General features: G+C 40.0%; 1 protein-coding gene across 1 annotated transcript; it reads right to left on the bottom strand.

Moving 5' to 3' along the window:
• Positions 1 to 13,584: 13,584 nt before the first annotated feature.
• Positions 13,585 to 21,281, bottom strand: LOC131231421 (uncharacterized). The gene is made up of 8 exons (XM_058227596.1): positions 21,121 to 21,281; positions 20,074 to 20,415; positions 19,906 to 19,977; positions 16,522 to 16,589; positions 16,168 to 16,324; positions 15,992 to 16,075; positions 15,787 to 15,876; positions 13,585 to 13,993 (listed from the first exon to the last, which is right to left on the bottom strand). The coding sequence occupies exons 2-8, from the start codon at positions 20,356 to 20,358 to the stop codon at positions 13,871 to 13,873; spliced, it is 879 nt and encodes a 292-aa protein (XP_058083579.1). The 5' UTR covers positions 20,359 to 20,415; positions 21,121 to 21,281; the 3' UTR covers positions 13,585 to 13,870.
• Between the last annotated feature and the right edge of the window lie 1,437 nt (positions 21,282 to 22,718).

The raw sequence follows: 22,718 nt of genomic DNA, 5'->3' as shown, positions 1-22,718 counted from the left end.
GAATGGTCTCTTTTTGAATAGATGACCAATCTACCAGATTATCAGTCTCACGGTTTATCTCAACACTTGGAGTCAAAAGGCTTTTAGTTTGAATGGAGGTGCATCCAAATCCACACACAAGCATAACTAAATTTGAGCTAGACACTCTCTTGATGAATGAGTTGGATGGTATATACACAACACTGTGAACCCTGCATTCCTTCTGAAACTCTCTATGGTGGGCCTCACACCCTCATGCACCTTTTGGAATGGCCCACCTGAGTCACTGATCAAGTTGGGTTTGGATACAGGCCTAGTACAAGTAGCCGCATCCAATGAACAGGTAGGATGGCCCGTACACATCACAGTAGGCCCCACATCTATTGAACGAATAAGATAATTCCCACCTATGGCAATTCACTTCCTCTCTCCATGTGTCATAGCTGCTACTGGACAGTTAAAATGAAAAATGGTAAATTATTATTCCAAGTTCAATCCATCTGATTTTGACGCTTTCAACTTCACCCGCCTATACAGTTGACCCCGAGTGAACTCTGCTGGGGAATTTTTTTTAAAAAAAAACACCCTCTGTTTACGTAAGAGCTGATCAAATGCCTTGAGGGGCACGAGAACATGGAGCATGCATTGATCAGATCTGGACCGCTTATCCCTCGGGCTACTCTATTGATTAGCTGCTACCTAAAGAAGTTGAGAGGAGAATTGTAGCCATTCAATAAGGGAACTTTAGTAGGTAGGTGTGATGCATATCTTTTAATGACTAGTACACTACTGATTAGAAGGGTGGAGTATCCGTTCATTTTGATCTATTATCTCTAAGCTACGAGCCATTCACTATGGGGCCCTTTTTATGATGATCCACACAAATGACAGTCAATATGATGGGCCACAGAGCCCAACGTTGCTAACCAAAACAACCTTCAGACTGAAACACCCTATGGATGGCCCACAAAATAAGGCGCTTAAAGGAGGAAGCCAATATTCAAAGGAAAACAATTAATGACCAAATGGTTAAAATATTTCAAATTATGAAATTGGTTTTTAGAATGCATTTGGTGTATGGGATTACGTGGAATGGAATTGCATTTGATCCAGTCAAAACTTCATCCTACATTTGGGGAGGACAGGAAGGGTTGGGATTATGGGGGGATAGAATTGCATTTGATCCCATGCGGGACTCCGTGGATTTTGTAATCCACTCCACTACATATGTGGCCCCACATTAATGCATGTGTTTCACCCTTTACATGTGAACTCTTAGTTATATACCTGTACAAGTGACTGGCATCGGTTGTATATTTGATTTGTTAATTACAATGTCATGGACCACCAAACAGGATTTTGCTTAATCTAGTGTTTTTCTTGTAGCAAGAATTTTTTCCTAAACATAGGAATTGAATGGCCCAAATACCATTGTATCTCTAGACATTCAATCATTGTGCATTGATGGAGTTCATCTATCTAATACAATTTCATTCCATTTAATCCTAGGGACCAAACAGGCGTGGCCATAATCCACAGTGAGGCCCATCGTTTAAACTGTTGAAAAATCACCTCAGATTCAACAACTGCCCTCCTGAATCCTAACATAAAAAATTCAAGTGCCCAGCGTATTGGCAAAAACCACCTTCCCGTCCATGGAAGATAGGCCGGTACAACCATCACAAGTGGTATGTTGATGTGGTGAGATGTGATTGGGATCATATGTGAGAGATGGGCTAAGTAGCTATTCAACCAAAAACGTTAAAAAGGCCCACGGCCATCTCGTACAGCCCACCAATCACATCTTGCCAGGTCACCACACCATGGTTGGACACGGCTTTGGTGGATCCCAAGTCCACCGAGATTCCCTGACTGTAGGGCCCACCATGACGTATGTGCCTTAGATCCACGCCATCCATCCATTTTGACAGCTCATTTTACGATGTGATTCACATCCAAAAAATAAGCAGATGCAAATCTCAAGTGGGCCAGACCATAGGAAACAGTGGTGATTGAATACCCACCATTAAAAACATCTTGGCAGCCACCAGAATGTTTATTAGCCATCAAACCCGTTGATTAAGGTCACAAAGACCTGGATGAAGGAACCCACAAATATCAACTTGATTCAAAACTTTTGCAGCCTATAAAAAGTTTTTAATTGTCAATCACCACTGTTTCCTGTGGGTATGATCCTCCTGAGATTGGATATGCTTCATTTATGAGATCATGCCTTAAAATGACCTGTCAAAACATATAGATGGCATGGACGTAAGGCACATACATCACAGTCAGGGATCCACTGAAGCCGCGTCCACCACAGCCAAAGATGATGTGGACCTGAGTGCCTAATTCGAAAGTGAGAGTATTGGACACACCATATCTAACAACACTACAATAAGTGTTGAGCTTGGGTTTTTAGTTTGTACGATTGGGGCCATGGGTTACTGATCATACCGTTGTTTTGCTGGGCCCCACCGATATATGGATGGCCCATGCCCTGAAAATGCGGGGTTATACTCGTAATTGCTATTACATTACTTTCAGGACGGAAAGGCATGTTAGTGGAATATGAGAATTTCTTAGCATATATGCTAAGGAAGCTAACACCAGTTTCGTCAGTCTTTTAGTACAAACTACAAAATTAATTATTGCAAATAGGGATTAAGCACATGCGATACACGTTGAGGGAGGTGGGTAAAGAGAGAAAATGAATAGATATTGGGGGAGAGATAAAAAAGAGAGAGGTGGGGGAATCGGAGTCTTCGTCAACACCTATTTTACTAATCACGTAAAACACCCAAGTCTGTGGGCGCTCTTAAGTTTTAAATGTAAAATCAACACCGTCTGTCAGCTTCTATACTCAAGGTTACGTTCCCAGGTGAAAAAAAATAAAATAAAAATCTGATAGATCCACAGCTCAGATGGGCCACACGAAGGTGGGAATGGGATGCCAACCATAGGTTTATGTGTGGGCCACTATATGATGCATCTTTCGTCAAACCCATTAACTATGTTTAACTCACCAGGATCAAGAGAGATGCAAAAGACAGCCTGATAAATTATTGAAAAAAAAAAAAAAAAAGGTGGGCCACACCATGCGAACTTAGCATTTTTGAGAGCAACATGTACATTATTTCCAGTGGTATGGCCCATGTGAGTTTTTATTTACGCGGAACTAATTGTTGATGGTGGATTTTACATACACAACATCATGGTGGACTTGTCAGAGTGTAGTGTAGTCTCTTCTTCATGTGGGCTACGCACAAAGAAAGGAGAAGTTGGGCCCTTACATGCATTAAAAGAAGTGAAACAAGTGGGTTTGATCCAAGCCATCTCTTGTGCAGTAAAATCTCAAACGTTCCTTGTCAGGTGGCTACATTTTTATTACAAATTTATTCTCTTCTAACCCAACGTCATGGAAATTAATTGTAGTGGCAAAATGTCCAAAGCTATTGGGCTCATGTATAGCAGAGATTCAATTTGACTGGGCATCCAAACAAAACCTCATGGACCTACACGTTTTCCATTTGGATGCTTTTTAAAAAAGCAAACACATATGCAAGACCTAAATGCACGCAATAGCTTCCAACAATCATAATTTTGTAAATATATTAATATGCTATTGGAAAGCTATCGAAGAGATCTACACCTTGGCCAACCATCAAAGGTTCATTAAACCACAAACAACTTCATTGAAGTCAATAATTTTAGAGGTCAAATTAAAGTTTCAAACTAATTATTTTTAATAAAAAAAATTTATTATTATTTTATTTTTTTTAATAAGGTTTTAAGAGTATGGTTGTTGTTCAGAGTTTTTGTTTTAGTCATTTAAGGATTGTTTATGAGTTTTGTAAGATTAGATATATTTTTACCACTTCGAAAAGTGACATATTCTAAGTTAACTTAGGAGTTTAGGTCTTCTTTTACTTATATAAGCACATAAAATTCATTGTAATCACCACTTCATTCCATGACATCAGTTATCTCTCTTGTTTTTTTTAGAGATTTCACTAACCTTGTGAATTAAAAGGCTATTTTTTAGAAGCAAGTGATCTCCTCTTTTATCCAAGCATCCATTATGTTACATTCCTAATTATTTGATTACTGAAATTCATGAGCTCGCCTTCAGCCGCATCTCTTTTTTGTGTTGAAATGATGGCATTTTATATATAATTATCAAAGATACTTAAATCTGTATCTTGTGGGCTTCTATTAGTGAGATTTGTGGATCTCACACATGCATGGATCCCAACCACCCCAATGCGGGCACTAGTCCAAGCCAGCCATCGGATGGGTCCCACCATTTATGTCCACTTAGCCTAAGAATCAGGTAGGTCCACTCATCAAATAAACTGCTAGAAAGACTTGATCGAGACCTTTCAGCTGCCCATTTGTTTCATATACCGTGGCCTACCTAATGAGTGGACTTAATGGACAGCTTGATCTTCCGTGAATGCTAAGGTCGACACATGTGGTAGCATGTAGAGGGGCTGGAATTAGCAAACCTCCTCATCAATTAAATACTTTAGCAACTTACTAACAACAGCCAGACAATCCTCAATCAATTTTCAGACTCATATCCAACATCTTGGGATCTTGGTGCATGCAATGGTCCCATTTGAGAATGTCCTGGATTATTCTGAATTCTGTATCTCTATATCTGTATGGACCAAATGCAAAAAGGACAGATTGCATTTGGATGCACAAGTGAGTCGAATTGTGAACAATCATTTTAATCAATTGGAAATGAAAAATAAAAAAGGTAATGTTGTTTCCTTGTAATTAAAATGAGGAAGTAATCCTCAAATTGCAGTTGGGTTCCTTTGGAGTCCAAAAGTTAAAAGTAGCTTAAACTGAAATTTGGAGTTGAGAGCCTCCTTATGAGTGTGAAGCAAGGAAACCACAATTTGGTTATTTTTCTGCATCACTAGACTAGCAATCGCAATTGAGTCCAATAGCGCACTCCAATTTGAAATACATTGCCCATTTCAATTCAATTTGATGGTGCATCATGCCCATTTCAATTCAATTCGATGGTGCTTCGTGCCCATTTCAGCAAAGAGATTCCAAACAGACTATTTGGATAGATGGTTTGGGAGGATTCTGCCTGGAAAACATCCTATTCTGTTGAAACTTCGCATGGACACAGATACATTTCGACTTCAGCTTATAGAGATGTTCTATCCAGATGAATGTTCAGAAGGAAAATCCTCATTGATATTGGTCTTCAGAGAAATGCAAGATTAATTCCTTGTTGGAATTTCTATTCAAAGTGTCCTGTTGACACCTGAAATTGGTGATTTCTTGTAGCAAAAACATGCAAATGCCTGATTGGGCCATTCTTTCAAACAATAAACAGTACTTGCTGGGCTGCCTTTTGGCGATCCAAAAGGTTCCTAGGGTGGGCCTGTCGTGAATGGGAGATGCCCCAAAATCTGGCCCATACAATCATTCTAACGGTTCTACAAGGACCCCAGTAATTGTCCATCTGCAGGCCACCAACTGAATAATCGAGGCATCGCCTATCCCATGATGGTAGCCCACTGGATGAACAGATTAGGTTACGAAAAAATGGGCCCCACCTATACCATTTCTAGGTTGAACAAAATACACTGGTTCCCTCGATGAATCTCGCATGGGACCTCTTTCTTGAACATCATTTGAACTTGAAGCATCTTGTCATTTGGCTCCTATTCAAAAATTCAATTGGTTGCTACCACTTTCCATCAAGAACACAAATGCATGAACTCTCACTATGGGACGAAATAGCTTAAGTGATTGGAGGTTGAAGGGAAGTCGGGGAAATGACATTCATGGAACATAAATTCCTTTTTCTTGCGACAACATTCAAAAGCTTTTTCTAGCCACACGATAAAACAAATATATAGACAATTTCTTCAGGTCTGAACTAGTTATTTTGTAAAGATGTTAGCTTAAACATTTTCATTAAAGGATTAAACAGATGTTTTCTCATACCATCTTTCACTTGAAGGCATTAGGCCAAGAACCCATATGGAAAATAATATCAACGGTGAGGGAGAAAACAGAACTTAATTCTCAATCAATGGATAGTTCAGATTTTAAAACTGCCATACATAACAAAATTGACCCGAACCTTTGCCAACATCTTTGAAATCACGCAAGAATTTCACTCTACTCTAGACAAATGCCAAAGAATGTCACTCTAGTCTGCAACAATTACACTTCCTAATGCCGACAGATTTAAGCTCTTCCCAAATAAAACAACCCCATCAAGAATGTCATCATCCCATAACTTTTCATTCTGTATGATCATTGCAAGTATCTCAGTTACAAATACAAAAGAAGTTGACCCACCAAAGGGTTTTAAGGCCCGCCGGTTTGACAGTTCTGTACATGTCTCTCTATAATGAAACATTTAGCTAATCAATCGAAACAGCAAAAAATAAAACAACCCAAATGAAGAAAGATTCTAAAGCAATGCATAAAATATCTACCATCAACTTCTTTCCTTACTGATTGGTATATTTCCTTGTTTCTTACACTCTTCAACAATTTCAGCACTTGTTGTGAATTGGGTCTGATCCTCTCCGAATTCTTCTTTTGTTGGATTGATTAGGATCGAAAACAATTGGTGCAGGTGCCGGTTGCTGCCCGGTATTCAGCTCATCGACAGCAATTTCCTTAAGCTGGCGCAGTTTGTGGTTGGTAAGGACAAGGCCTATGCTTCTCAAGCCAGAAGCCTTTTCCGGTTGAACAGCTAAGGACCAAATGCAGATCATAACGAACAGAGCTTTGTAAGCACAGAAACCCATGTTTTGTATGCTGAAAACAAATTCAAGAATCCTTCTCAAGACCCATTCCTGTAGATATAAGCCTGTTTGTTTTGTGGATAGGAGGGGGTCTTAAAAGGAAAAGAAAAGCACAAAGCCCGAGGACCCTCCAAACAGTCCTTAAAGAAGTAGGATTCACCTCAATCATATGCCTGCAATCCAAGCAAAATAAGGCTGTTTTGGAAGGCTGCGACGAATTGAGTAAAGAGATTTGGAACCCCACCCTTAAGCTAGGTATCTTTTCATTGGTTCCCTCTCTCTTATCATTTGCTTTCCTGTTCTTGTCCCCCAAGCAAATGGCCCACCACCCCTATCTGGTTCCTTCGACTTGTCGCTGACCGCCACGTCATCACCAGGCCATGCATATGTGTACATACATGACCATGTTCATGCAAGTGATGGCTAGTTGACTGAGCTTCAAAGTGAATTCTATGATTTGCATTCATTGGAATAATCTATTAGACTGAATCAGGATCTAAACCCGACTCTTACACCAACTGTTAGATTGAACGCGGAATAACAAATCGTTCTATGGATCAATTATGGAGATCACAAAATTAAATCTTAAATAGGTACTTAAATGAGAAGAAATTATACTTGATCTTCCATACCTTACACCCCTTCTGAAAACCCTTTCAATGGAATTAGGATTTGCCATATGTCTAAGTGATGAGATTTGTTTTTTTATTTTTATTTTTATTTATAAAAAAGAGAAGGCGAAGTAGATTAATCCATCACAACTACTCCCTCTGGAATCTCCATTCCATAAGGTTCTATATCCATCTGAATGACCATGTGTAGGAGTCCTAGTCTAAAGTGCACTGCCTCAAGCATATCTATATTGATTACAATTGTAGCCAGGCTCATTAGTATGCTCCATCTGAATAAATCCATCAGCCAGATCAAAACCAATTATCTTATGCGGCCCACCTAATAAAAGTATTACATAATCCATGCCCCAAAAAATCTCCCATATTGGAATTTCCAGAAATTAGTACTGGAACTTTTTCATTCTATTGATTTTTTTTTATTTAAAAAAAAAAAAAATTTTGAAGACACATGGTGTCCCCACCTCTTTTTGAAGTGAGACTAATCCCTACGGATACATGCAATCACCCACAACCATGTGTATCAGGTAAAGCCAAAGAGGGGAATCGAACCCTCATCTATAGGGAGCAAACCTACGGTGAAGACCATGCTCCATCCAAATTCATTCCGTTGAATTTGGATCATCATCATTTCTCTTCTTATATGTAGGCCACAGATTAAAAGGATAAGATAATCCTATCGTGGCGACTTTTACTAACTGCCCATCCACAGTGGGGCACACATACCACTGGTCTGGATTACTGAACAATGGGTCCCTTTTGTCCACATCAAATTCCTCGATGAAAGAGTGAACTGTATGGTAAATCACAGATCACCATATGTTGCTATGCAAATGCATTTTTTCCGTCGGAACTTACAGTTATCTCTGAGTGTGGGCCATTGCAACCTTTCTTTCCATGCTAATCTCATCAGGGCTTCCGTTAATTATCATTAGTGCCTATGGGCCATTGTACTTTTTTTCCTAACCGTGCATTTTTCTCATATAAATTTGATATAGCTGATCAACGGACCATTATTTTTTGTCCAAGGTATGTTCCCAACACTGTGCAACTCAGATGATGAATGGTCTAGATCTCTGACATGTGTGCCATCCAACGGTTGGAATCAGTCACCCCATGACAGCTGTCATGTGGAGCCCCACATTCTATCAAGGGTAGATCGCTAGTGTTGGAAGCAAGCCAGCCTTTTGAAAGAGGAGTGTTGTGGAAGGGAATATAAGGGAAGAACAAGCCAAACACTTGCTTTATGCCATTCTATCTACTTTTGAATTCTGCTTTGAACCTTGAATGAGTTGAGCTAAGACTCCAACGTTAGTTTTGACCATTTAAAGAATGGTGGTGATTCTCCAACTATACATGTGGTGAAGTTGTATGGCAATCCAGACCATTCAAATTGCTGACCCAACTGTAGATCAATCATAACCAAAAAATTGCACTGATAAGATAGTAATGATCAGAATGATATTTCCATTCGAATTTGTACTACTCACTATTTTAATTTTAAGCATCCATTTTATAGCCGTTGATTGGATAGTTAGGATTGATCCATGTGATGATTTTAGTAGTGTACTGCATCTACATTGGGACCCATAATTTGGATGGTCTGGATAGTTGCACATTGGAGCCATATGTGATTAAGGATAAGTGACTACCCATTTCAAAATGGTCTTAAACTAACATAGAAACGGTTCGAGAAAACAAACTCCTTGGTTACTTGTGCTGAATCAGATCTCTTTATGCTTTTCTTTGCTCTTCTTGCCTCCTCTTTTCGTCCTTTAGATTTGCTCTCTCTCTCTCTCTCTCTCTCTCTCTCTCTCTCTCTCTCTCTCTCTCTCTCTCTCTCTCTCTCTCTCTCCACATATAGACACACAGACATATATCTATGTGTGTGGACCAAGTTCACATTTTGTACGTGTTGTGGCTCAAACATCAAAGCAGCTGGATAACCAGGTGGGCCATACGTACGAAAAAAAAAATGAAAACTTAAAAACATAATGGACCAATCAATCCACATTCCATGTACCCCATGTGGCCCAACTGATGACTGGGTCAGACTAATTTCCGTTTCCAAAGCACATGCATGATGGGGCCCACATAATGAACATCAGGGAGAGTTTTCTTACAAGTAGATTGGCAGGGTTGTACAGAATCCCATGCAATTAGAAACCTTCCTAAAGCACATAGCTTGCTTGGGTTATAGTTTTTAAATTCCATATCATTAAGAAAAAAAAAAAAAAGATCTTTGATATATGATTAAGATTAAATAAAATGAGATGTACTCATTTTTAAGTGGCAACCAAACATGCCCTAAGATATTACACTTTATAAAAAGGATGCAAGGAATTTTATTATGATGGTGTAAACTATGTGGAGGGGAGAATGGTCATGGTCCATACACCAAACATCCCTACCATGGTTTGGTTTTTGGGTCCGTTTATTCTTTTATCCCTTTCAACTAAAGTAAAAGAGAAAATGGGGTGTTGCTTTCTGGAATGGCTCTTACGCCATTGGGTTCCGATTCCTTACCAGGGAATGTTTATACCCTGACATGAAACGAAGTGTAACATGTGTGCGATCCACATTTATCGATGTGTAGAAATCCTTAACAGTTAATAGATGGGTTTGGATCTCAATTTGCGAACACACACGTAAATGCTGATGGCACATCTATCCAAGGGTACTGATATCTGGATGCGGCAGCCCAAGCATTTTTATGAAATAAATGAATGGCTGGAAAAAGAGTTGGCCTAAGTTTCTAACTGGTTGGTCCACCTGTTTCTAACATCAGTACTAACATAAAGTAATGAAACTACAAATTTTGATTATTTCCAATTATGTAAATGTGTTCCACTCCGATAACCAAGGGAGCCGTTCTGCTTTTTGGCATTGATTCTAAAAATATAGCATATCCAAAACTTAGGTGGGCCACACAATCATGTAAGTTATGTTGGTGGCGCGAATGAGTTTTGAAATAGCTAGCTTGAATTTGGGTGAGACCCTTCATCGTTACGATTGGCATCAGATGAATGGAATAGATGCCATAAAAGGGATAAGGTGAGCCCCACACAATCCCATTCCAAATTTCCAACTCTTACCGAGGGTAGGGCGTGGCCTACCTGAGTTTAGAATCGACTTCGTTTTGGGTTTCATGGTATCTGATGTACAGGTGGATCTCATGTTTATCTCCATCATGCAGCGTGCGGAAAGGTAGGCATACGTCTGAAGAGTTATGCTAAGACGGCCCCAAAATGCACCCTAACTTATTATATCAATGGTAACCCACTTGACCGTTGAATGGTCACATCGCAGTTGGGGCCCACCACACATTCCCCTTTTGGAGGTTGGTTCTTTGGTCAGATACGTGGGTCCCAGTACCACCACTTTTAGTTTTCGGTCACTGTAGCTGTATGGATCCCTCACTGCACTCCCATGCCCTTTTAGACCTTCCCCTTCCCTTGTCTGGGCCTCAACTTAGAACCAACTTACTTCTAACTGGTGCAGTTATCTCAGATGGACAAGATCAAACCATCTAAGTCTACTTTCTCTCATCTTATTCCTGATTGATGCTAAGTCCTTTTTTGAATTCATTCATCCATCTTAACATTTCATTTTAGTTATTCTATGAACATGTTATTCCTTAACTGCACAACATTATTGTCCCATAAAACATTGCAAGTCTTATAGTCAACTTATGAAATTTTCTATTTGCTATGCTTGGCATGCAGCGTTTGGACAGAACTCTAGAGGGACATCTCCACTTTATCCACCTTTTTAAAAAAAAAAAACACACGCACACACACCACTACACACTCACGCCGTAGTGGGATTTCACCACCTATGGGCACTCGAACCCTCAACCAGGTGTTGAAACTCCTGAGAGTCTACCCACTTTATCCACTTAACTTGAATTCTACAAGGAACATCCTCCTCAGTCTCTTTGCTCTAATGAATTATTGTCTCAAGATACTCTTACTAAAATTCCATTCCCTATACTATGCCTTAAGTTCCACTAATATAAAACTTTTAAATTATAAAGCATCACTTCATTTTTCTAGCTATATTTATCCCCCTCTTATCTAGTCGAACAAAACTTCTCACCAACAGACAACATATACTATAAAACATTTTTCTATAAATCCTGGTTAACATGTCGACATCTAGTGTAAGGATACATGTTCAGTAAGCCTGCAGTAACTCACTTATCTCTCTAGTAATAATTCTTCTCACATTTGCTATCACTCCTTTGTAAAAACTTTTAATCATGTCAAAACATCCCCGTGAGACTCCTGGACTTCATATTAAATCTCCATGGACTTCATTGTATGCTTTCTCTGAGTCAATAAAAACCTTGCAAAAATGTTTCCTCTTCTCCCAATATTACATTGTGCATTTCATCATGCCATGTAAATTTAAAATGGTTTTCTAACACATTCATCATGCCTTAGTCTTTACTTTGTCACTGTACCTACGTTTCAGTGTAATGTAAAAGTTTAATCCAACAATGGTTAGTGTAGCTCTGTAGGCAACAAGTGCGCTCGTTGTAGTACAGGGCTTTTCCAGCCCTTTGATACATTAAATGCTGAAGATACAAATAAAAATTAGATGCACCCAATGGTTAATTAAGCCCTGCACCATAAGGAGTCATGCCGGCCGTGTAGGCAATCAGTTTCCTTGCATTAAGTGGATATAATGGTAAAAATGCTTTATTTCTTATCTTTCAAAAATTAAAAAAAAATAATAATTTAAAAAGGCTTTGTACCGCAAAGATGATAGAGGCGCAATTTCTGTAGACCTATTGATACTCCCGAGAGTCTACCACCCGAGCAAGAGTAAGGATCCGGACACCATACTGCTTAAATGCTATTCATTCCGTCAAGAACGTGGTCAGAGAGAGCTCTGAAAGGGTACACCACCCCCAGTGGTGGTGTGGTGAAGTGTTGGACGCTGTGGTGCCCACCATGATGTATGTGTTTTACATCCATGCCATCCATCCGTTTTGCCAGCCCATTTTAGGGTATGAACCCAGAAATGAAGCAGATCTGAAGCTTAGGTGCATGTGGAAACAGTGGTGATTGAATGCCCATCATTAAAAGCTTCTTGAGGACCATAAATGTCACCGATCAGGCTGATATTTGTGTTTTCTCCTCGTCCAGGTCTGTGATCTCGTCAACAGGTTGGATAGCAAATAAACATTACGGTAAGCCCTAGGAAGGTTTCAACGGTCGGTGCCAGTGGGGACTTAAAAACCACTATTTCCTGAGTGGTGTGGTGCACTTGAGCTTCATTTCTGGGTTCAGTGCCCTAAAATGGGCCCCACAGCGCCCAACACATCACCACACCACCGCTGGGGGTGATGTGGGCAACACCACCCAATCGGAGTCGCTGAGATGACCTACAAATGTTGTGGCAACTGATCCACCAGAGTCTTGCTAGGCATACGTGGTCTGCACGTAAAACTGTGAGACTTATTGCACATACAGTATGGTAGACCATAATGTCATCTACTAGACTATCTTAGACCTCCAATTGGGGGCCATGGAATGGGCTGAAGCAAAGCATTAACATTCCAATTTTTTGCGTCATCTTTTGAGTTATGCTTCGTTAACAATAGGGGCCACCTTTTGGATTGATGAGCATGCATGAAAGAATCAGGGTGAGCGCTGCCACAATTCAACCTTCGAGACTGTAGACAGGCAAAAAATCTGATGCCCTAGCCCTTCCATTGGAGGGTTGAGTTTTGGATCATCATGGCATGAATGGTGCCCATCCAGTGACCCAGACTCTTGGATCTGATGGACCACACTGGGGGGTCAGTATATGGGCTAAAAAATTCCAGCAACTTTCCTGCTGTTGCTGTGTTTTTCTTATTCCTTTGGCATCTATTTGTAGGCTACCGATTAGATCATCAAACCCAGCAGATCTTTTGTGCATCCGCTTCAACTGTGGCCCATCCAATCAGAGATCAGCAAAACCACCGGTGTTAAATGGACCGTGTGCATCACTGTTCATCTGGATCACATCAACATCTGCCACCTGCCAACTTCATATCCAGCAATGCCTAGTTCAGGAAACATAGCCCATTATCCCATGTAACATGAATTGAAGCCCGCATGTCAAACTCATTTCTGATTAGTTTACTCTCTTTTCTTTTCTTTTTCTTTTTTTTTTTCTTTTCCTTCCAATTCCAAAATGAATCTTTTAGTATATAGCCAATGAAAAGTATTACCAAGCAGCTCCAGCTGCTACAACAACAATATAACAAAACCACATACCCGAGTCCCCCCCTATGTACATTGAATGACAGCCGACCTCTGAACCTCGCCAGGACGAGCACAAATACAAACCCTCAATCCCTCCACCACTACTTGTGATACCGCCAGCAATCAGATTGCCATTTTTCAGAATTTATTTACCCCTCTTCCAAAAGTGCAGGAAATGTTAAGTATGGAACTTACAGGAGATTGGCTGTTATTGAAGTGGCTCTTGATGGGGGGTTGCTGCAGGCCCCTGGGCTATGGTAAACTGCAGACCCCTTCGTTGCCCTGACTGCAACACGAATGCTACTTCTGTAGCCGCACGCGCAGCTGCTTCCTGATTCACAGAAATTTTACAAGTAATACTTAGAGAAGAGTTAATGAATATGTTTCTCACGTCATCCAAGAAAAAAACAAACAAACATAAACCAGACTGATCTTCAGGAAAACTTATTCAAAAGTTAATATCCAATGCAGTACGCCCGCATTGTTGTATTATGATTCTTTTTCTTCTTTTTTCTTTCTTTATTTTCTTTTTTCAAACTTTCAGGAAAACTTGTTCAAAAGTTAATATCTTATGCAGTACAAACCTGCAATATTGGAGATTTTTTTTGTGTGTGTGTGTGTGTGTGTGCGCGTGTGTGTGTGTGTGATACTGATAGAGCTTTTGTTGTTCAAAATCATGGTGGGAGCAGGATCAGGAATCACACAAGTGCAATAGTGGCAGAAGCTGCATCTCTCGAAATGTCAGGAAGCATATCTCCGAGGAAGCAGACGTGGCACCCAGGTTTGGATGGTTTCCCGCCACTCAATAATAGGTAATACAGGTTTCCCAACAAGAATGGACAAGAAATAATACCATCAACTGTCATCTACTGCCTGTTGTGAAGATATTTCTATGGTAGATTGACATTTCAAAGGCATGCCAGCTGTCATCCACCGCCTGTCATGAAGATATTTCTATGGTGGATTTACATTTCAAAGGCATGTGAGGTTCACCAGGGTGGATGAGTAAACAAAGTCTTTTACTAGGCTGAATCAATGGAAAATTCACTTTTTCTGTAACCCTAGACAATGGGAAACTTGACACTTTTGAGAACTATTGGATTGTGGACCCTTTGTGTATTCACAAGCCAGGAGAAACCAAGTCAAATGAGCCAAAGTTTTGAGATGTCCACCAAATTTCCACTGGTGGGACCTCTTATCAAGGAATCATGTGATCTGATACATATCCTCCACCTCTGGGACTTTTTTGTACTAGTGGGGCCCATCATTATGGATGAGCCCCCACAATGGATGGACATCACCCAAACATCTCCATCATGGGGCAACCCTAATCCTGACTGGCAGCATCCAGAATACAGATAGACAGTTGAGAAAGGAAATACCACAGTGGTCCACATTCTCTCTCTCTCTCTCTCTTTTTTTTTTTATGACGACAGGGTGTCCCCGCCCCTTTTTAAGAGGAGACTATTCCCTGTGGATGCACGCAATCACCCGCAAACCACATGCATCTAGTAAAGCAAGGGGAGGGGAATCAAACTCACATCTATGGGGAGCAAAATCATGAAGCTAGCCATCCACCCAAACCCTGGGCGGGTATGGTCCACATTAAATTGAAAGATAAAAAATGAAGCTTATATGGTCATCCAGTGGGGTCTATCTGAACATGAAACCCTGGGATACCAGCAAGACCTCAGGTCAATTATGGTTCCTCTCTGGTGTAAAATATTGACCTACTCATCTCTGTAAAATTTCCAGATGTATTAGAATAACTAAACTCAGAAAAAGCCAGGAACTGGTAAGGAGTCTATTAAAATCTAGAGCAGCTGTTGGAAGGTGCAGGATGTTCAGCAATGAGTAGCAAGTGCAGATTCTGGTAGATGATTGCTGCTACTGATTTTGAGAACCCCGTGCAGTGGGAATCTTCTGCCCTATGGCATTTCCCCACCGAAATGGAAGTGGTAAGACCCTCATATAACCTCAACGGCCAAAAATCAATTTGCCATTACCAGAGAAAGGACAACTTAAATATAGATATTTGTTTTTATGAACTCTCTCCTATTCAAGTGAAAAAAAAAAAGAGCATTAAGGAAACGCATGCCAAGGGGTTGTTAGGGATCTACGAACCTGTCTTTGCCTTCGACGCTGTATGATACTGATGGCCCATGCCATGATATAGCATGGTAACAGAAACCCAGCAGCCCGCAGCAGGAAAAGCTGTTCATTGTAAAACAAATATGTAGAGTCACATTTATTAGGAGATTTCAAGTCAAAATCAATACAGAAGTAGGCAAGATAATACATGACAAAAAGATTTTCCAATCCCACTTACAGAGAAATATACAGAAGCATCATCATCATCGCCATCAGCATTGGTGATGGTCAATGCATGCCTCAAGAGCAGAAGAGCCATTAACTGCAATGAAAGGAGCTAGTGAGCAAAATAAACATCTAGCCCACAATGTATCTGAATTAGCACATAAGTTTCATTGCAACGAAGGGTCTTACAATTAATGCAGCAGAGCGACAAAATGCTGCACCACTGGCATTTGTAGCAGCATACTCATCATACTCAGCTTCCATAAAATGGCGTTCAGCAGCTGCCATTGCCAAGAGCCGAGGGTCGTGCAAGTCCAAAGGAGCACCTGCGATTGTCCAACCTCCACTGCAACTCAAACAACAGAAAATCATAAGCCAACCCAATAATGCTGAAATTCTGTAGTCAGTAAATTCATGTTACAAATTTTGATATTCCTGACTTGATGACTATCACAGAAGTAACAATCTATCAATGAAGTAACAATAGTGGTAACATCAGAAAATCAGAGCATGAAACAAAAGGTTAGGATAGCTTGAACTTGCCTGATATCAATGGTGGTGTCATCGGAGAGAGCTCGTGGGGGTGGAGCAGTATAGCCAGGTTTATACGGCTGTAAATCACACAAAACAGAAAGCCTTCATGAACAGAGGGTATGGATAGAAAAATGTCATGTTAAAACCAAAAATAAGATAAAGTATATTCTACTGAAAGCCTTTAAACATATTACATAATACTTTCTCTGAGAATTATTGACACTTAGTTTTTCGGTTTGTACAAACTGGGCATTGGAAATTCAAATGTTTTGATATTCTTGGCTCTGCCCTGGATACCCCATGACTAAAAAGCTTCCCAGATTGGAAGATCATAGCATAAAAACATTTAGCCCTTTTTTCCTGTAGAAGACAGGCAATGCTGTGTTTCATTCTGAACCATGTACTACTTAGAGATTATGGTAGGGGCAATAACATTGATAGTTTAGATCACTGTACAAAGGTACAAAATGAAAACTCGAGCATACTGTATATATTCTCAGGATGAACACTGCATAATACCTCTAAGAAAAACTTATAGGACTGCTGCAGACTAAGGTAACATGTTACTGCAGCATGATATAATATTATGCTACAGTTACCTGGCAAACTGTCTATGATTCCATGAATAAATTCGTGAAAATACAGGACGAGATCGAGAACTATATATACATGATATTTTTCCGAACACATTTATGAAATCACAGCAGGACATGGAAAACCACAAATGATATATTGTATGAGTTACACTTCATGCAAAACAAAATACCAAAGACACCTTCCATGGTTATGCACTATGTTAGCAACAAGGTCTATGCTTCAGAATTAACGGAGAAATAACAATGAATGTTGACTGTCTATTCGTCATCCTATACACTAACGAAGTTCTTTTTAATAATTTCACCGCATCCCCCCACGATAATTTATGCTTACCTGCTCATGTATTTGGGTGCACTTCCTTTGTCCATAAATTGAGACCTGGAAGTAACAAACCTGATTGTCGAGCTGTCAAGTGTGTGTTTCTTGGATATTCCCGTATCCAAAAGGGATATGGATGTTATGACCTGTTCTCGTCGCCTATATATGAGTATCAATGTCATGTTTTTTTAGGATGCTCCCTACTTCGCCCCTATTGTCCAACTCTGCTACCGTAAACACGACACCATCAAACTCTGCAGGCAAAAGAGTTCGTTCTCCTGATTTAGGCGCCCCTTCGTCTTCTCCTTTACCTGTGGGTCCATCCTTCACTCCTGTTGACCTGGAATTACTGATTGCCTTCAAAAAAGATATTCGATCTTGCACCTTACATCATAAATCTCATTTTGTTTCTCGTCATCAATTGAGTCCTACTTTTCATGCCTATGCTATGTCCCCATCACATGTATCTATGCCCATGAATTACCGTGTTGCACTGGCTCATCTCGGTTGGCGTAAGGCCATGGAAGATGAGATTGCTGCTATGTACAACACTCATACATGGGAGTTAGCTGATTTGCCTACCAGGAAAAAGCCAATGGGATGTCAATAGGTTTACACCATTAAGTATAAACTAGAAGGTTCCATTGAGCAGTTGAAAGCTAGTTTGGCAGCTAAAGGATACACGCAGACCCAAAGACTTTATTATAAGAAGTTTTCTCTTATGGATAAACTAAACTCTGTTCGAGTTTTGATTTTTGTTGCAGCCAACAGAGATTGGCCACATAATCAGTTGGATGTTAAGAATGCATCTCTTCATGGATACCTGGTTGAGGAAGTCTAAATAGAGCAACCTCTCACATTCATTGCTCATGGGGGAGATTGGGAGAGTATGCAGACTTCGAAAAGCAACTTACGGCTTGAAGCAGTCTACAAGAGCACAGTTTGATCAGCTCAATAATGTACTACTTGCCTGTGGCTTCTAAGTAAAGCTGATCACTCAGTCCTCGTGAAACACGGTGATAAGGGTATGATAGCATTGATAGTATATGTAGACAATATCATCATTATAGAGAGCAACACATCTAACATCTCAAAGCTTAACAATTATCTCTAGAATCACTTTCAGACTAAGAATCTGAGGCTACTTCGTTGGTTCTTAGGGATTGAAGTCGCCCGATCGAAGTTTGGAATTAATCTTTCCAAGAGGAAGTATGTGCTTGATTTGCTGAAGAAAACTGGCATGTGTAAGATGTAAGGTAGCTGATACGCCAATGGAAACTAGTGGACAGTTATTGGATGATCAGGGAGACTTATTTGATGACCCGAAAAGATACGGGAGAATGGTAAGAAAGCTAATATATCTTACAGTCACTCAACCAGATATTGCATTCGTCGTTAGTATTGTGAGCAGATACATGCTCCAGCCAAGAGTTCCACATTGGGAAACAGTCCTCAAAATTATCAGATATCTGAAGAAAGCACCTATCCGGGGATCTTATATCAAGTAAATGATCATCTTCAAGTAGAGGCATTTGCTGATGTGGGTTAGGCAGGTTCGATCACAGATAGGAGATGTTTGATCACAGATAGGAGATAGGCAGCCTACTTGGGGATATTGTACTTTTGTTAGACGAAATTTTGTAACTTAGAAGAGTAAGAAGAAAAATATAGTTGCTCATTCCAGTGCAACAACAACAACAACAACAAAAAATAAAAATAAAAAAAATTACAGAACCATGGACCATGTGGTTGCTCATTCCAGCACAAAGGCCGAGTGCAAAGCCATGGGCTATGCCATTTATGAGCTTTTATGGCTCAAGTCCTTGTTACAAGAGCTTCAATTATTCACAGGTGATCTTATGATGCTCTATTGGAATAATCAAGCAATGCCCCACATCATAAATAATCTAGTTTTCCATGAGACGACTAAGCACATGGAAGTTGACGGCCATTTCATCCAAGAAAAGATTGCTTCCAAGCAAATTATCATAGCCTATATTCAGTCCAAATCACATATTATTTACATGATTCTACATTCAAGAAAGGTAGCAAGGACATAGATTATTGAAGGATCCTTGTATTTTTTTTAAAGGAAATTTCTTGAAAGACACAAAAAAAAAAAAAAAAAAAAAAAGAAGAAGGAAAGATAAGAATCCTTTAAAACTATCATGACATGGTATTACTTGGTGCATATTGATGGAAAAAAGAATGATTGATGAATTTTTAATTTTTCCTGATTTATTTATATTTTCATTTTTTTCAATATTTTAAGGAAATCATAAAAAAAAAAAATTTCTTATGCTTTGCAATTCAATACGATTCAACTGCCATCAAGATTTGCAATACGATAATGATTTTGTTATAACTTTACAGAAAGCAGGTCAACTTTCCAGATATTAAGCATGGATGCAGCTCATAAATAAACATGGCATAAAAAGACAGATGATAACACGGGAGGTAAAAGGTGGGGGTACTCACTTGATGGCAGATCTCACAAATAATATCTCCTTTTTCGTTGCACCATCGCTGCACACATTTCCTGTGAGCAAACTGAATGCAACATAGTTTTTATTCAGTTCCAATACAAGAAAACAGTTGCTTGAAATTGAAAACAAATGAAAATTTTAAAGGTTAGTTGGAATATACCTTCAGACTGCCACTACAAGCACAAGGAGTCTCCAGGTTCTTGACATGGTCTTCCTCCTGGCAAATGCGGCATTCCACTGTCTGAATGAGTGGCTCTGCTTCTTCCTCAAAAATGCTGCGTCCCTCCAAACTATTATCATTTTCTGAATGCCCTGATGACAAAGAACCAGATGGAACCATGTGGCTTGTGGAAGAGCCTTCTCCAGAAGATTCAGCCCCTTGAATGGATTCTAATGTCGCAGGCGTAATGAGGCGGTCTACGTACAAAACTAGATGATCGCCCATTCCTCTTAAAAAGCTTCTCTCCACAAATTCAAAACAGAGAAATCACCTCTATTTTGGCTGAAACAATTTTTTGAGACAAGGAAAGCCTTTTAGGACAGATCAATACCACAAATCAGATGAGATTCTTCTAATACAACAAGATTCACCTCCCTCCAAGCAATAATCAAAACCCCAGTTCCCATTTAAGAAGTGAGATATGGATCTTCAAATGCTTCGCCATGCAAAACTCCCAATGAAAAATACAAAACTTCCAAATTTCATTTTTCAAACGAAAATAACAGCAACTACATTAAAAAATCCCCCTAAAATCCATAACCTATGAAAAAAAAAACCAGCATTCAATGCTTTAAGAAGGCCAAAACTCGAAAAGAATTCAAATTTTCCACAAAATAAAATAGGAAGCTTCCTTATGATGAAAATCTCAGCAAAACTGTCCAAACGTTCATATAAAGCCCTAATCTACTGCAAATTTAAAAAGAAAAACCCAGATTTCTCAAAGATTTTTCTTTGAAGACACGATAATCTAAGAAGATATGCACAAAACACAAAATACATATATTAAAAAAATACTTCACATCAGGAAAATCGAAAAAAAAAAAAAAAAAAAACCGAAGAAACTTCAGAAAATCAGATCCATGAAACAAAACCCTAGGAATCTCCAGTCTCCGTGAAAAATACATCAAATGAAAGCGCTTTCCCCGCAGAATCTATGAAAGAATGAATTCAATGGAAAAAAGAAAAGAGGAATTCGAATCTGAATACCTCAAAATCTCTCGATAACGTATTCTACTCGCTCCGGAAAACCCTCTGTATATCTGTACCCTGTCCGCGGCTCTCTCGTCTGAAGACAATGAAGTGGCGAGGACAAAAACAGCCTTACTTATAGCTCCGAGATCAGCGTTCCAGGCTCGGATATACCGAACCTGTAGGCTCGGCAACGTCCGTCTTACGTTTCGACATGCTTTATGCAGCGGGGTAGCCATGGCTTTCCTTACACCAACGGACCACGCTTTGCTGACGTTTTCCGTTATTTCATCCCTGCCCCACGCGCTATTTCTCAGCTGGTCTCGCTCGAAAAATTCTATTTCTATTCGCGTGAAGACAGATTAAAGACAAAAATCGCGTTACACGTGCCCATTATCGTAGGTGTTGCATATCTGACACATTCATTACCTTAGGCTGATGTTTTTATTCAAAATTTTAAAAATTAGGCCGATAACTTAATCATATGGGATATACCAATGTGATGAAGATGGACGGTTAAGAAGAAAATCACCATGCACATGTTGTAACCCCATTAGTAGACCCGCCTGGTTTTGATACAGAGAAGTTTCACATTGTTCCCCCACCCAATAAATGGCTCGGATATCTCACACGTATGGGATAATATGGCATGTGTTACCGATTCATCTTTATTATCCTCCCTCGCGCGAATGCTTTTGTCATCTATTAAATTTTGACCGTAAGCGTAGAGCCAAAATAGTTCGGTCCAGTAGTCCGCGGGCTACTAAAGTTAAATCAGATTTTGCGAGCTGGGCAATGCGGGTTGATGCCTCGAAACGTTCAAAAGACCTACGGATACGACGCAAGTAACAAATTTTTTAAAAGTGGGCCTGTTGTTGGCGATCCAGATCGTTGGTTTGTTGCTACACACCATGGGTTAGATCGATCCACCGTTCATGTGGCAGACAGGCAGGCGATCGTAGCTACCCAGGTCATGGGCCATCATGGATCCTGCATGGCCCAAATTTATACTGATCGGGACAACCCTAACCATCCATTTTATGGCCATGAAGTGGACGGTAAAAAGATGTCCAGCAGTCCAAATTTAACCGGAAAAATGAAAATTGCTTGATCAAATGGATATTTTGATGGGCCATCACAGTGTTTTGCAGGATCTACACGGCCTGGATCAGCTTGGAGGACACGAATGACTTACCACAGCTTTTGTGAGTAACCTGTGGCAAACGCACCCCAGTAATACCAACACTCTGTCCTGGTGATAACATCCATGCCCGATGGGGCGCGGATTCGGTCGATACGGTAAACCGCCCAGTTCGGTGGATCCGTGACTGTGGCCCCACCGTGATATATGTTTTTATATCCACGCCGTCCATCCGTTTTCCAGCTTATTTTAGTGGAAAATACCAAAAAGGAAACAGATCCGTATCCAAGGGGGACCACACCACAGGAAACATTGGTGATGAATGCCCACCATTACGAAGTATTAGGGCCCACTACTGTAATGTTTATTTGCCATCCAACCTGTTGATAAGATCACACGGCTCTGGATGAAGGGAAAACACATAATATCAGCCTGATCTAAAAGTTTTGTGACCCACAAGAAGTTTTTAAGAAGT

Source organism: Magnolia sinica, chromosome 2 (genome assembly GCF_029962835.1).
Source record: "Magnolia sinica isolate HGM2019 chromosome 2, MsV1, whole genome shotgun sequence".
Taxonomy (NCBI): Eukaryota; Viridiplantae; Streptophyta; class Magnoliopsida; order Magnoliales; family Magnoliaceae; genus Magnolia; species Magnolia sinica.
This window is presented reverse-complemented; position numbering and strand designations above follow the sequence as displayed.

Bases quoted from the DNA above. Each gene is read 5' to 3' on its own strand.
- LOC131231421 (XM_058227596.1), bottom strand. From the start codon at position 20,358: ATGGGCGATCATCTAGTTTTGTACGTAGACCGCCTCATTACGCCTGCG. The intron at 19,978-20,073 runs GTATATTCCAAC...TGTTGCATTCAG, and splicing joins CTTGTAGTGGCAGTCTGAAG to TTTGCTCACAGGAAATGTGT. The intron at 16,590-19,905 runs GTGAGTACCCCC...TGTGATTTACAG, and splicing joins TTTGTGAGATCTGCCATCAA to CCGTATAAACCTGGCTATAC.